We start from the raw sequence: 17,773 nt of genomic DNA, 5'->3' as shown, positions 1-17,773 counted from the left end.
TAGAATCGTTATTATTATTTAAAATATTCTAAAATGTTCCTGTAACATTATCATTTTGAAATCATATTTATGACAGCTACTTACTTATAGGAGTATGGGAAAAAACATGGTTGAATATTATGATTATAATTATAAAATATTAAATTGTATTGGTGAATGGCAACTATACCAATAAAAAAAAATAATTAAAAAGAAATAGACAAATAAGTCAAAATAGCAGCAATACAAGTTATTTTACAGTATTATAATTATTATTAAGTATGTTAAATTAATTTTTGGGTTCATACCCCAATAAATAGTATTACAAACAATTGGTTGGATTTTCAATGAATCGGTCATTTAATAAATTATAAATAAATAAATAAATATAAATATAAACATACAAAAATATGAAAAATATAGGTACAATAATCTTTTAAATGGGTAAGTAGTTTGGTTTTTATCACAGTTATAAATTGCAAACGGTTGAGTATCTGAAACACCTGGAACACGGAAACTCTGAATCTGGTTCCTAAATTTCAGGAAATGCACCACCACAACGAGGTCAAGATAATACACAAGGCATTGACTGTGTGTTTTGATGAACTGCTTCTAGCAAACCTCAACTGCGTCTCGTTGAATTTTCTAGAGTTGTCTTAAAAAAAAAAAATTACAATTTTTGCATTTTTCATCAATAAAATATAGCACAAAATTAATGATCCCTTTTGCGTGGGATGAGAAGGACATTGGAAGTCACTTGAATTATTTTACAGGGACACTTGTCTATGTACCACTATCGAATGTATCCCTTAATAAGGCACTTGACCTTATTGATTGCTACTCTTCGGAAAAACCACGATATTGTAGTGTTGATATATGCGCCCCCTAGTGGAGTATTCATATTCAGAACCAAACTACTTGTGTTTTTTCGAAATTAAAATAAATAATTACTAGGAATTTTTTATTCAATTAAATAAATTATACGATAAATTAAAATATGGTAAACATAGATTAAATATGTATTTACGCAAATAATGTATACTTAATCCATGTTGTAAATTAAAATATGGTTTTTTTTTTCAATTAAATTAAACTTAAGCTAAACGATCTTTAATATTCTTTTAGATAGTGTATATGGTGCTATAAAAAATAATAGTCTTAAAATCGGTTAAGCTATTATTATTTTGATCTAACTTGTGAATTTTGTTTTTCATTCAACATTATACGAAATTATAAACTTAAAACTGAACGTTTAATGTTAAATATTTAAGTTAAGTACTTCATAAATCTTCGCAAAAAACATTGTTTAAACTTTTTTTTTAAATCGTATGTTTTAATAAAGAATGAACAGTTGTAGAATTAGTAGTACTTTACACGTTTACCGCAGAATAAGAAAATATATTAGGGAAGACTACTAAAATATTTGTGAGTATGTACCATGGTTGAGATATTTGTAACGGAAAGCTATAGAAAAAATGTGATTATGTTCTTGTAGTCATAAAAACATTTAAATTATAAAGCTTGTCCGATTTTTCATACATATTTTTATCATTATTATCTATTTTTAACCACTATTTTAAAAAGATAAATTACTAGCTAGAAAGTAGAAGGTACACAACGGTTTGCGTAATTGAAATAGTGTGGTCCTAAACAGGATAATATTATTTTTTAAACAAGCTTTAATTATGAGTTCTTATGATATGTATAGCCACATACATAGTTACATAGTTTAGATGAAACAATATCGTACTCCTTATAGTCACAAAACAGATTTATTAGTATATTTGGAGTCTAGTCACTTGAGATCGACTTACTAATACAGAATAAGTTATTATCTTGCGAAAAACCATTTTGAAAGAACTAGTAACATGATAATATTGCCAGAAAAAAAATATTTCAAAGTAAGGATGAATAAGTCAAATGATTAAGCCTACAAAAAAAAATGACATCTCAAACCAGATTTCGATGTCAAGAGTCTCTACGCCAGCCGGTGCTTCAAAAAAGCTATTGTAACATGTAACTGCATTTTTTTTTTAATTTTAAACCACTCTTTATATTCTTTAGAATGCATTGAATATTACATATTTACTAAGATCTTATTTTATAGTTATCTCAAAGTAGATCACTAACTAGCGAGACAACCGACATTACAAAAAAAAAAAAAAAACTAAATGCATGTCTAAAATCTTCATAACGGATATATTATAACGGTAAAATATAGTACCTACATAATATATAATATTTCTTTGGATTTAATTACAACATTTAAATGTTTTAAAATATATATATATATATTAATTTTGATTGTTAAGATTAATATAATGTATTTCTACTTATTACATATTTATTCAAAGTAAAATATTATAATTATTTTTCTTTCAAAGAACACTTGGTATTAAAAATATAATTTTCTAATCATTTAATTAATAACTGTAACTAATCTATTGGATATTTCTAGTAATTAAAAATAATGAAATTTACATTTAACAAGTATAAATTATAAACAACTTAAAGTAAAATCCATTTTTGAAATTATTTATTATTTTTCCATCAATTTCACGAATAGTCAAAACATTTTGAATTAATGCCTATATAGCAGAATACTAATCAGTCAAAATGCCATACCTATAGAATTACTTAAAAAAAGTTAGTAAAATGTCCTCGTACTAAGATCTCTCATATGTCAGTATTAAGTCCGTAGTTTAAACAACTATTAAAAATTCCGAAAATGTTCATATTATTATTAAATACGATATCTATACTGATATTATTTTAAGTTATAAAACATTAAATTTAAGCACAAAATTTGGCGTTTTCTGTTTAAAAAATGAAACATAATAAAACAAAAGACTAACATAATTAACTATATGAGATACGATTATTCAAACTCATAGAATAATCAATTAAAATTTATCGAATATTCAAATGAAGATGTTAAAAAGATAGGATTATAAATCAGCTTAAAAAATTCATATCATATCAATAATACAATTTATCGTTTATATTCCAGTTTATTGTCTTATATATATTATATTATATTCCATGTATATCCCTAATTATAATTTTTATTTTCTTGAGTATAGTTTAAAAATCTTATATTCATTATTTACTTAATAAGCGTAATAAATTATACTAATTTATAATATTTTTTTTTTTTATTATTATTTTAATATTGGTAATAGTTTACTTTTTTTGATTTTATTTAATAACATAATTTAGAAATAAGCCATACTTTACCAGCCAACGCTTAATAAAACTTATAAAATAATATTTGTACTTAGAATATGAAATTATTGCTTGGTAATTTTTTTTTTCAGAAGAATAATAGTTTGTAATTTCATCAATTTTTTAAGGGGCTCTCCACACGTATAATCGGCTAAGCTTCGTCTTCGTCGGTTCTTCGAATCTTTCCGCTCCACCATAGCTATTAAATTGCCACATGCCTTTTTTCCTACGCATCGTCGTTTATCTTTCTTTCGAGTTTATTTTATAATACTAACACAACATTGTATTTCCCGATATAATTTTTTTTTTGCATATTGTCTATGAAAAACTTTTGCCGATTTTTTAAATTTAAAATTATTAAATATACAATTTTTTTTATTCACCAATCGTACAACCGAAACATTATTTATAAAAGACTGGGTCTTCATAATTTTAATTCATTTTACATGAAACTACTATATTTTAATTATTGTAACAAACTTATTACAATAGTTACATTTCTAATGAACTAAATAACGAGACGATTGACAAATATTTTGTAGACGTTTTTTTTTTTCATTCAAGACATTAAAATTATTCATTATTTTTAATTACGTAAACGTGTTAAAAAACAACATATGATTTTACAATAAAATACACTTAAATCAGTTACAGTTTCTATATTTTCAAACAATATTTCAAGTTTCATTCAAAAACTGTAAAAGTTGAACAATGTACTAAATATATAAATGCAACATAGTATTATTTCGCGTATCATGAGATAATATTATTGAAATAAAATACAAAATAATTAAAAAAATAATATCTCTACAAGGAATGAGAATAATATTAATTTTCAAACAAAACAAACGTATACCTATGTATATATTACAATAAAAATAATATCTACTATAAAAATTAAATATAATGATATCATCTTAAATACAGGTACATATAATATTATATAACGATGTGTAAAATTCAGTCTCTTAAAAAGTCGACCCAACGCTGAACTCGTACATTCAAAGTTCGGAATAAATATTTAAAGGCTGTACACGGGCCTTTTGAATCCTAATAACAATTATTTGTTTTTTTTTTTTCATATTTGTATAGGCATACCGATATATACAAAAACATGCCTCCGGCACGGTGGCGTTGCAGTCGGTCGATAACTCGGTAGGTCCAGTAGTTGTACTCGGCACTTGACGTGTAGGTAAGGTATTACACTGTGTCCAAAACATTCAACAAACAATATAATAAATCGACGCGGTCCTCCGCACAGTATCATATTTTCAAAATACTTGTGTGGCCACTATCTTCTTCTGTTAACACAATCCAATACTGGTGGTTTAAAAATTGTTGGTGGACATTTAACAAATTTTTTTTTTTAAAGCGGTAGGTATATCTATAGATTTTTTTCTAACCAGCATATACCAGTATACCGATATCCATAATGCGAGCGAATCGTTCAGCACCGAACAACTTGTTTATGCAGCTACATGTAATATAATAATATACAATGTGATGAGTCTATAATATTATCGTTTACGGTTCAAAATATATAAACTTTTTTTAAGTCGTTTTCTAAAAAAAAAAAATTTAAAGCGTGTGCAATAAACGAACCGAACGTCAATTATATAGCTACAATACAATAGTTATTCGCACAATATAAAAATAGCAATAAATCGAAACGCGAATGTCATGCTGAAAAACCAAGTGATATGTAAAACCGATAGAACAGTTGTATAGGTTCCTCTGGGTTGGTTTTACTCTCAAAAATAATAACCGATCTTACGTGTTAATATAATACACATACACACCCATTGAATTCGTGCAACTTTTACTATATAATTACTATAGTATTTATTCACATTCCACTTATAATATTAAGTCAGAAACAGCGAATTTATATGATTGTATGTATATAAAATATGAAATATATAAATAAATTTAAACATTTTATAGACATTTAATTTTGTTTAAAACACAACACTGTATTATTAAAACACCATACCATGCATTTGCACCAGCATACGATAGTAAATACACAAGTATCCGTAAAAAAAAAAAATAAGCAAATCCATAAAAAAAAATAACCGTTCACAGAAAAAAAAACTGACACCCAAGTACGCAAATACATTAACCGATTACGTTAAATGATTACAATATTTCCGGTGCCATGAAAAGGGACATTATAACAATATTTACAATGTGAAAATAGTTGCCATTGGTCAATAAAATTTGACGCGTTCAACGATCCTGATCAAACACCGGGAGCATTATTTTGAAATTCATAATACCACCATGCACCCAAAACAATTTACTAGAATAACTTCTACAGCGATACGAATCGTATGTATTATAAACGCACCGTTTGCAACACATACCTACTATTAACTGCACTAACCGAACACCAAATATGCACCTTTATGCTAGTGCATTTTTAATTGTTCGATTAGCATCGCAAAGGGAGCGTGCGTTAGATACCAAGTGTTCGATTACAGATAAATATATTAAGAAATCAATTAGACTAATTTCAACTGTTCTGCAAACACGGCGTGTACAACACGCACACAAAACAGATTTGTGTACGATTTATTTTTATTTGCACGTCTAATCGTTCAGGTAATCGAATACTCAGCATAAATAAAAAAATAACAAAAAAATTAAAAAGAAACACACCGATAGCAATATATAAGTCCCATTCAGCCCATTTTTTATAATGCGTAAAACAAAAAGCCTCACCTGCGTCCAATATCAGATCACCGACATCTGTGTTTTGATTCCCCTTGTGATCCCGTCTCACTTCCAGCCACGTTGGTCTAAGTACACTGGGCGCTGCAGTCATTTCTTGCCGATGTCCCTTATTTTCAGCTCTACAACCAAACCACCAATATCCAGCATTACGTGGGAAAGGTGGGTCTGCAATATCGACCTGAGAAATTGAAACAAATGATTAATATAGACAAGTTGAAAACTTTGATAATTGGTCGACGTTGACATTTAAAAATAATAATATTATATTATACTGACAGCAAATGTTCTGTCATTGAATCTGTAATAGTTTTCGTCTTTGAAGAAGTATGTATAGCCATTCGTGTAATGCAAAACTGCGTCTATATTATCTGGTATACCATCCCAATTGCTAATAGGCTTCGGGTACGTGCTCTTTACGGGAGGCTTTTGAATTGGGTCGAATTTCCAAAACTTTGAGCCTAGAATGAATAATAATTAGTATATTATATTATTATATAATAAACAACCAATGGGTTGATTTTTTTATTTGTATTTTAATTGTATTGTTAAACTTGTAATACCTAAGTAATGTTTTTTTTTTTTTTTTTGATTTATGAGCGATTTCAAAGTTAAGTATATTAAAGAAATATAAATACAAATTATTATACTCCTAATTAATCATAGTCAGAAGTTGATATCGATTAGTTTTTAAACTTGAAAAAGTGCGTGAGAATAAAACATAATTCAAAAAAAAAATACTTTCATATAATTAATATAGTTATCTAAAAAGTAATAAACTTTAAGAGTAAAATATAAATGCAAGTTGATAAATAAAATAGATAAAAATTCATGTGAATAATTGATTTCTTATTTGAACGTGTTAAAATAGTACTAAATAAGACGTAATATATAGTAAATACCTACTTGTATTGATTTCATAATAACAACAATAAATTAGACAAACTCTTAATTTTAATACAAAATTAAATTAAAAACCAGGGAACTTAATCAGATGTATAGTAGATTAGAATTTACTTCGTCAGCGAATGGGTTACTGTAGTGGATGTGTTCAATTTTCATAAAACATTGCAGAAATACGGTAAACAATTCTAAGCGAAGAAGACTGATGAATCACCGTCTATTATTAAGGAAGTTTATGTCATATTATATTCATATTACTATCATTATTATTTTCGTAATTTACTAAGTTATAATAATTTCACGAAAAATATCGCATATAACTTGAATCAATACTAACATAATAAGGTTTATATATTCAAGGTATAAATATATTTTTTTTATAAGAAAAATTAAAGAGTTTAAAGAAAAAATATGAACAGATATTGAAATATATAGAAGAACAAAACATTAGTTTTCTAATAAAAAAGTAACAATTTACAGATTCTGCTATACAAAATAAAAGAAATAATAAAACAATATAGCATGAAACTATTGAACCTAAATACTCAGTTTACAATCTGCCTCTAAGTAAATTAAAATGTATGGTCAAGACAAATAGTTTAAGTATAATTATTTTGATAGCAATAATATAAAGTTTAAAAAAAATTAAATTGAATTATTATTAAAGTTATAGTATTTGTTTCAAATTGTACTAAAAAATATTAAAAAAACAAATAATTACATGAATCCAAGTTGGTTATTTTTTGTTGCTAACGTATCCAAGTATAATAAGCGAAAACGTTACTAATCTTATAAAATAATTTACCTACTTAAGTATAGTATACAGTAAGTATATGTATTGTTAAAGCTCAATAAATATAGTATAATATTGTTATTTTGTGCTGATTGTTTTATGTGTTATAAATGTGTTAAGTAACTACTTACCATCCAATAGAAGAAAGTTCAAATATTAAGTTTAAAAAAACTTAGTTGTCGTTGCTTAGTTAAGATATCGTAAACGGGTTAGTTATGAAACACATAATATTAAGTAACATTGTATTATTAGTAAAATGTCTTTGGTATTAAAATTTTAAATTCGTTTTTATCAGACGAATGTAAGAGGATGAAACGATATAATATGTCCGTGTTACACAAAACTAACCTTTGAAAAAGTAAATCTTTCCGTTCCCGCTCCAAACTAGAGCGGCGTCAACATTATCCGGGATACCGGCAAAGCCTTCGGCTATGTCTTTTGGATACCCGTCATCCATTGTGGTGTCAGTGTACTTCCAATACTTTGTGCCTTTGAAGAAATAAGTTTTACCGTTTTTATACGTAAATGCAGCGTCTATGCTGCCTGGAAGGCCAGACCACGTGCCTGCGATAGGCTTGGGAAATCCTTGAGCGAGTCCGTCGTCAGTCAACTTCCAATAATAATCACCTATACAGAGAACGCAGTTTTTTCATTATTTTATAATATCGTACAAAATAAAGAAACACTCGACAACCGATAGAAAACTGTACCTTTAAACACAAACGTTTCACCGGCGGCCGAATTGAACAAAGCGTTCACTTTAGTGTCTGTGCATAATTCAGCGTCGCTGCCCTCTGTGCCCGGCGGTTCTTGCGTTGTTGTCTTTTTACCCGATCCTTGGCTAGTACTGTCGTCGTCGTTGTCTGATCCTTCTGCCGAGGTGTTAGCACCATACAGAGCCTGGAAAAGTGGAAAAATATAAATGTCCAGTCCAGTTTAATGTACAATAGTTAATTATTTTGATGTTCAACCTGAATGGCTTCTACGTCATCGCTATCCAAATTAAATGACGGATTATAACCTCTATAGAACGGTGCCATTAATGCGGACCGGACATCAGAGTGAGATAATCCTAATGAGTGACCAAATTCGTGAGCTGCTACTTGGAATAAATTAGTACCTATAAAAAAATTACACATGAATGATTGTACGTCACCATCTGTAATACCTGTATATTGAGTAATTTTATAATCTTTTTTCATACAACTAATTTTTCAAATATATTATATAAGTGCAGATATTAATATTATAAGATTATTATAATACTAATTGTGTACTAAATAAAAACAAATTAGGCATTTTTTTTCATATTTTAATTTACATTGGTTACAGAAAAAATGTTATTTTTCATCTTTAATCAACCTATGTTGTCAACAATGGTTATCAACATTACTGAATATACTATTCGTCTATTATACAATTCAACGTTTCAGTACTTTATAAAAACCTTCATTCATCTATTTTTTTTTTTTAATTAAGACAATTTTTAACTTTGAAAATATTCTTTTAAAAATGATTCTAAAACTGTATCACTTTACAGAGATCTTTAGTTAAAACAAAAAGCTTTCAAAGGTAATTTTTAAAAGTAAAATAGTTATATTCAAAGTGAAGAAGGAAAGCCATTTATTTTACAGTATTGGTTTTTTTTATTTTTACAAGAATTTTAGGGATAATTACATTTTAGTAATAAATAATATACCAGAAACTTTACATGCCTCCATCACTATTCACTAGTCAATTTTAAATTGTTTATTGACGCACCACTCATGGGTGATTTATGTATGTTTAGTCATATTAAAACACTTTGAATAATAATGAAATTATCGGTAAATTTCAAAATCAAATTATTAAAATCACATTTCGAAGAAATAAAAAGTGTTTATGCGTTACAGCATTTGACTGTAAAATAACTGTACAATATGTTTCAAATCAAAAACCTAATATCTTTTTATCTCAATCTATGAAGCAAAAATTAAGTAATTAATATTTGTAATAAAGTAAATACATAATTCTACTGCGTTGTTATATTGATAAAATGCATTTTGTCATAATAATTTTACTTGAAGTGTATGTCTGATATTTATATTATTTAATACATCACATATTATAGTAAGTTGTTAATAAAATGTAATTAATTAATTATTTAAATAATTAAATAACTTATATATTTATAGGTTAGGTTAGGTTATAATTTTCATATTTAAAGGTTAGATTAGTAAAATACAACAATCTATATAACTTACGTTTTGATTATCAAAGCTAGATAATTACTTGATTTTCTAATTTTTTATTATTTATATTCAATTCTAACGATCATAGTTACATATTTTGGAAATAAATTTCTTTTTTTGTTTATTTATATAGAATATTAAATATTATATTTATAAATTATTTATGATAGACTAAATAATATAATTTTAAAACAGTCGAACTAAAATAACAATCTAACCTTTAAATGAACCTATTGACCATTTTTCTGAATCATCAAAATGAGCATCACCACCGTATACTGGAAAGAAAGCATGTGCTAAAGTTCCACCCGGTCCGTCGAATGGATCCCCATCGCCGTGTTCGCCTTTTTCAAATCTGATTTCGATGTGTACCTATTTTTACAGTTTTAAAAAAACTATTAAATTCCAATATTATACAACAACATTATCAAAAAATTATAATTAAGTTTTTATTATTTTCCGACACATAATAAACCAAATCATAATTAAATACGTAATCAATAGATAAATTATGAAACAATATAAATATTGGTCTATTTGTTAACTTATTTAAATTTAGTTTTAAAATTAAAGTACACATCCAAATTAGTTTATATTATAAATTAATCATTTCGAAACAGTGATATATTAATGTATTATAATATATTCCAAACTTACTTGTCCGGACTTTTTGTGAGTAAACGTCAACGGTGTAACTTCAGACCATACGTCGAATGCTTTCCGGATTTCCGAGTCCGTTTCCGACTTACCCAGCAGTTTAGGATACTTGGATATTTTATACGTCAAATCTTTCACCCTCCACCGGCTACCTATAAATGCATACATACATTATACATAATATTATGGATATTATGAATAATATATTATACAATATTTGTAATGTGTATATAATATAAATACATTTGTGTATGACACACAACGTCGAATAATTAGAGGAGATTAATCGGCTAGGTCGAAATATGCATAATTATTATAAGCACAGTTTATACAACCAACAGTTCTTGTATGACAAATATAATATTGTCTCATTTCCTTGATCCTACTAGTGTTTCCGAGTCCTACATTATTTATATTGTTCAACGTACACGTTTAGCATTTTTAAAACAACACATTAAATTATTGTGATTATTATTGTTGTTGTTTATATTGTTATTATTATTATCATCATAGTGAGAAATATATACACGTAGGATATAAGTACAGCAAATCTGTCGTATTTTTTACGGAAATTCGTTTCATTTCAATGTATACTCATAACTCATACAAGCGTAAAAATGTTCAATATCGTTTAAATATTTTTTTTTAGCCGTATACACAAAAATCAAAATTCAATTGGTCATGGCATTACACGATAATTGCATACATGTACGACGATAGGAAAAAATATCAATAGACGTTCATGACGAAATATGTTACAATTATATTGTTTTTTATTTATTTGTTTATTTATTTATTTTTATTTAGTCTAAAGAAGGCCGTTAAAAATAAAATAATTTAAACGAAATATTTATTTAATTGATAATAATATAAGTACTAGTAACATATTAATATTATTCGTTAAAATATAATATAATAATATACTGATTGTTATACAAATTAAATATTAGGTTTTTATAAACATGTTCTTGTATCTTCGACTAAATAATATTAGGACCTAGAAGTAGGTACCTACAATATAATATATCATATATTAACAACCATTGTTGTTTTAATGTATAATTTTAAAATAATAACATTAATCGACAAAATATTCAGAAAATAAACAAATTAATGTATATATAATTAAGACAAGAAAAACCATTTACTTTTTTTTATCATTATAAAAAGTAAAACAATTAACAACTTACGCAAAATATAAAAACAAAGAAATACCTTCATTAATTATGAACACTGAATAATGTAATTTTATTAAATTTAATTCGATTTATATTATGAAATATAATACAATTTTTATGATGGTAAATATATTTTTTAAATAAAAATATTAAATGTGTTCAATTGTTATATACATTTAATACATATTTTAGTGTTACCTTTTATATTAATTTATTTATTGAATATAACAAAAATATTGTAAATGTTATTCGGGGTCATTTTAGTCATAAGCGTATTCTAAACAATGATATTATTACCCAGGAAAATTACAATGGCATGCGTGCAAAACAATTATTTTATTGTTGTTTCAGTTTTGTCCAGAGGATACTTGACAATAATGATGTTTGATTGGACCGGATATTCAAACATCCGAGTTATATAATTTGATGCGAAAGGGCTAATTTCGATAGAACTATAATGGGTAGGTGCATACAAACAATTTACATAATAATACACGTCTTTCTATGCATACACAGCAACTGTGCTAATATATCAGTCGTACTTATGGGATAATTGGAGAATTTTTAATTAAGACTGTTATCTTTTGTTGGATAAAATAAAAACCCACATTTATCCGGAATACGCTCGACATAATATCTATTCTTGTGTAAATATATCCAACAATTAACAGCAACAATTTACTATTTAAATCGAATTTTACAATAAATTAATTTTTTTTTATTATTATTGTACAATGATATTATATATATATATATATATATATATTATACTGCAATTGTCTGAGTTATTATTTAACTACAGATATTATATAAGAATTTTCTAATAGGTATACATACGATAAAATGTGACCCAGAATACGCACTGAATAAGTCAGTACCAGATTTGAGGGACGGTTTACACACATGCACACACTCACACACGTATACATTTATAAATATATATTGCAATATTACGTTATCTCCTCGTAGTATACATATATATATATTATATATTATATGATGAATGTGTACGTCCTTTGTCCGGGACCGACAAGACAAGTGGAAAATTGGTCGCATTGAACTTGACAAAATAGCGTAAAAGAGATTTAACGCGTACGCATTATAAAAGAACAGGTAATATGGACCACAATGTTTAAGAAATACTCGTGTATGTCTGTGTGTGTATATGCGTGCGTGCGTGTGTGGAGGGAGAGATCATTTTTACCACCAATAACAATTACAACGCGTTTATATGTATTATTATTACAGTCTATGACTAAGTGCAATTATTTATTTTTCTATTGTAGAAAAAAATATGCGGAAATTTGTATATGTGATGTCATCGAAACAATATTTTCAATCAAGTATTTCACGTCAAAATAATAGATACGGTACACGCATAATATTGTGATGGAACTCATGCAGAATACCTGTTGCAAAATAACATTATTGGCACAAAAACCGAATACCGTGTTGAATACAGAAGCTGAATATATTTTACTTGATCGTAATTGTTATTGTTTCGTTGTTTCAGAATAACTTGAAATATATTTTATTTTAAATACATCATATATATATGTGTGTGTGTGTGTGTGTGTGTGTGTGTGTGTGTGTGTGTGTGTGTGTGTGTGTGTATGTGTGCGCGCGTGTGCGTGTATATTTCAATATTATCATGTATTTTTATATCAGTTTAAAGTATTGGTTAAGATAATATAAGACACCTAAATCGACATCCCAAATAAAATTATTACTTATTTTTTTTTTGTATTTTTTTTATGCTCTACTTTGTTTCCATTTTAAACTTTATCGCTTTGTAGTGTGTTAAAAAAAAAGTGTAAAAATAAAATCACATATAAAATTTATGGTTTTTATTAGATTTTTTTTCTAAAGAAAATTGGTTTTGAACCAGGTATTTATTTTTGATTTCAATTCCTACACTTGGTTGACGCTTAACAAATAAATAATAATACGAGTATAGGTAACTTAAGAATAATAACAATACTAAAATAAAAATATCAATATTAATAATATTCCAATTATTTGAATCAATTATGAAAAAGATTTCTAATTTTACTTTAGCTAGTTTTTTAAATTAAATTCAAAAACCCATTTCATATTAAATACAATAATATTCGTATAGTTGAAAATATAATAATTGGTAAAACAATTTTTATATTTCAATATCACGTATATATAAACCAACTGAACAACTTAAAATAATTATATTAAATATATAAACACATAATAAATGTATTTAAATTTGAACACTAAATAGAATTTCAATCGGAAAATAGAAAATCAAGGCTACAACAATTTTGAAATTGCGATGGAATATTATGTTACGCAAACGTACGTACTTTATTGTGTTTGGTTCAATGAATAAAAATAATATAAAAAGAGTAAGCATTTTTAAACCTTTGCTCACTAATATTTTTAATGAATAATTACATTTTTAATTCATTAGTAGATTATAACTTTCATAAATCAAATACATTTTTTATTTTTTCCTTATTATTTCTGTTATGATTTTAAATGATTGAAAAAATAACGAACTGTATACATTTTTTTAATATACAACGTCGATGCATCAATTATGAAGTACCTATTTCTCTTCAAAGTTTATTTATTAATAATTTTTAAAATTAAAATTTTGTCTATGCATCCTAAACTAAATATGGGTTCCAATTGATTAAATTATTAATACAATAAAAATAAAGTTAATGTGTACTAAATTTCATATTTACCTTGTAGAGCATATCTTCTGGACCTGGAGTCTGTAGCAAATCCCACTTTGTCTCGAACACCACATCTAGGCATACTCATATAGTGTAGCGTTTCGTCATCCAAGTGACCTTCAAAAATAAAAACAACGTGATTGATTAATAAATAGCTAAAAACGCATGTATCAACCTATAATTAATATTCAAATGGTACGAATACGTCATACATAATCGACATAAGGAAATATCAATCATATATACAATAATAAATACGATTTTATATCGGTTTAGTTATATAATTTTAATATTTTCGAATTTAAGAGCTATAAAGACACATAGTACATATTACAATAACATTCTATCTGAATTTATTTTCAAAAAACATATGAAAATAAAAGTGTATTTCTTGTTAATTGCATTTTTTTATTATTATTAATATTATTTTCACTGTAGAGTATACTCAGTTATAAACATCAGCTAACACATGATTTAATCGTTTATTTCAGATAAATTTAAGCATTTGTTATTAGGCTATATTATTGACATATTTTTTTCTATTTGGTTAGAGATACATATATGAAGTTAAAAATCCATTTTTTTTATCATAATAAAATATACAAATACATATAACATGATATAAATAATAAATTTATAACACTTCAGTTTTGGACCATAACTAAATAAATTGAATAAAGAACAATTTTAGAATATTATAGAAAATGTCTTTTAAATTAATCACAGTTAATGAAAATGCATTAAACATATTTTTTAATTATAAGCCTAAACTCTAAAGGCTTGACAATCTTTAAAATCAAATAAGTTTAGTCGGATAATCATCAAACTTAGTGAATATTTAATCAAATATCTCTAAATGAACACCTAATGTATAATATTTTAAATTTAAATTTAATTTGAATATTATAACATTAATTTTCTAAAATACAAAATAAATACGTTGGATGAAAAAATATGTCCGTTATGATTAACTATAGATTTTAAATGTATTATTAAAGCAATTTGTTTTCATCAGCATTTAATTTTTATTAGTTATTCAATATTTAAAAGTTAGTATAACACACAAATATTATATAATATTAATATAACTGTTATAATATGGCTGTCAATTATTGCTCATAAATATAAAATAATTAAATATCTGTGACTCATTTGGGAATTCAACATGAAACATTCATGATTCAAAAGTATCAAAATATTAAACAAAATACCAACTATAAATTTTGCATAGATACATAATAAAATATTATGTACGTTTCGCGTAAAAACCTATCGAACAAGTTTATTTGACCGAGTTTTTTTTTTTTTTTTTTGTCCCAAGGTCTACCGGAAAAAAATCATCTTATACATTTTTGTTTATACTATATGAATACCTAATGAAAAAATACATAGGTTTGATGGTGTACGATTAAAACACCATGACAGCGGTGTGTTAAGGAAGGTCATTAATCTCCATGCTCACGCCCTTGGATCACGATATGAATCATTGAATCATCTCGTTAATTTACATTAGTAATTGTATATATATATATATATATTATATTATGAATTATTATTTCATTTAATAAATATTATTATATAAATATATATAATATCAAAGTAAAAAAAAATTTTAAAAAATATAAATACTTGATGGAACTTTATTGCGTACTATGGTCATTTTGCAATGTAAATTCACTTTTTAGGTTCACTGACATTGAAACGGTTTTTTTAATAATATTTGGATGAGTCAGGTAAAATGACGCACTTACCTGTCAGATTTAGACCAACGAATGATTGAAACTCCATTAACGCTCGAGCCATTGTTTCCTCAGACATGATATGACCTGAATTTGGATTTTTCATCGAAGGGCTCAAGTAACCAAATTGAGATAAATACATCTGTAAAATAATTTTTAATATTGAGTTTAAATTATAATACTTTTATTATTTAGGTAAATTAATTTTGAAGATTGACTACTATTAAAAATATACACGTTTAAACAGATCATATTTAATTTTCAATTCCAGTTCTACAAAATAATAATAAAAATCGTAACTAAAAATATCGATTTCTCTAAAGACGTGTACCTACGTACCCATATATTTATACAGTTAATAGGTATATATAAAGCGTAATAGAATAGTAAAAATGAAATTTGAATAACATATTATTTTTAAGCTGAATATATATTTTCTTATTTAATGTTGTAAATTAATTCAATTTTATTTTATTTTATTATTAGTTTATTTTTTAGAAGATTTTTATAATCAAGCTACAATAAATTTTAAAATAAAAACAATAAAAATAATAATTGACCTTAAAACTGGTCTTACGTGTTTATTTTTATAATACAAAAATAATTATTTTACACACGTAAGTATAAGTTAAATTGTTATTTACATACATTGTATGTTTATCGTAGAAGTATTGACTTGTTCTAAAACATTTGAAAACACTGTTACGCGTGTTCTAAAATCAATCGGATCGTTTAGAAGCATTCTAATATTGGTTATGAATTTTGAAAAAATTAAAAAGCAACGTCGGCATCGATGAACTTTTGTCACAAGTTTCTCGGTCCGTTGTACCTGTATTACCTGATTTACATACACAGAAACAAAAATAATATTGCCATACTGACCATTGCTTGTGCGTCCGTCTGAACTGCGACCGCAGATCGCGGCGCGCAGGATAACAGGACTAGTGAGCTCATCAACGCGAAACAAGATTTGCAGGTCGTCATGATGCGTGTAGTACGGCGTAAAAGTTATACAGTATCGTGCGTGCGAACGTTTTCGCGAACTTCTTTGCTATTGGAATTTTCGCGAAATTTTCGATAACGATAATATGCGGTATCGTGTTAACCTCTATACATGTACGCTCGATTCGACTGGCAAATAATTTTCGCACGTCGAAACGATCGATCTCGGGAACGAAAAAAAAATCACGGTTCACGTGCTAGTTTTCGTATGTGTGGGACGCGCGTCAATAAAACAATTTTTATAAACATAAAAACCAAGAAAACGACGGGCGATCCCCGAGTGCCTGCGAGGTTCGTCACGATTCTGAAGCCGATTCACGCAGTCGGCTGCCTATTATATCGGTCTCCCACACCACTGGGCAAAACGCGTTATAACATTGTACACGTTGTACGGCGGGACGACTGGCGGGCGGTAGGGCGATCGGTTGGTCGAGCATAGGTACCTGCCTGACTGCCATACCTGTATAATACCACATATGTTCCTCTACGTATTATATTATGAATGTGATTTTTCCCGTGACAATTTCAACAATTATAATTAGAACAGTATTTGTTAAATAGATTTTGTTATGACGTTTTTTTCATCGAGTACGTCGGCCTGCAGGTATGTGCACGTTTG

General features: G+C 26.6%; 1 protein-coding gene across 3 annotated transcripts; it reads right to left on the bottom strand.

Annotated features, from left to right (window-relative positions):
- Nucleotides 1-304: 304 nt before the first annotated feature.
- On the bottom strand, nucleotides 305-17,447 carry LOC113560497 (matrix metalloproteinase-16). Of its 3 annotated transcripts, none has more exons than XM_026966398.1 (11): nucleotides 17,035-17,136; nucleotides 16,165-16,294; nucleotides 14,423-14,530; nucleotides 10,522-10,673; nucleotides 10,083-10,236; nucleotides 8,605-8,753; nucleotides 8,344-8,533; nucleotides 7,982-8,260; nucleotides 6,217-6,398; nucleotides 5,929-6,118; nucleotides 305-634 (listed from the first exon to the last, which is right to left on the bottom strand). In XM_026966398.1, the coding sequence occupies exons 1-11, from the start codon at nucleotides 17,134-17,136 to the stop codon at nucleotides 519-521; spliced, it is 1,752 nt and encodes a 583-aa protein (XP_026822199.1). In that variant the 3' UTR covers nucleotides 305-518. The 3 variants fall into 3 exon arrangements, with proteins under 3 accessions (XP_026822199.1, XP_026822200.1, XP_026822201.1); XM_026966399.1 differs by lacking the exon at nucleotides 305-634 and adding an exon at nucleotides 3,849-4,505 and having other exon boundaries at nucleotides 17,035-17,447; XM_026966400.1 differs by lacking the exon at nucleotides 305-634 and adding an exon at nucleotides 4,575-4,678 and having other exon boundaries at nucleotides 17,035-17,447.
- Nucleotides 17,448-17,773: the final 326 nt, after the last annotated feature.

The sequence above is a fragment of the Rhopalosiphum maidis genome, chromosome 1 (genome assembly GCF_003676215.2).
Source record: "Rhopalosiphum maidis isolate BTI-1 chromosome 1, ASM367621v3, whole genome shotgun sequence".
Taxonomy (NCBI): Eukaryota; Metazoa; Arthropoda; class Insecta; order Hemiptera; family Aphididae; genus Rhopalosiphum; species Rhopalosiphum maidis.
This window is presented reverse-complemented; position numbering and strand designations above follow the sequence as displayed.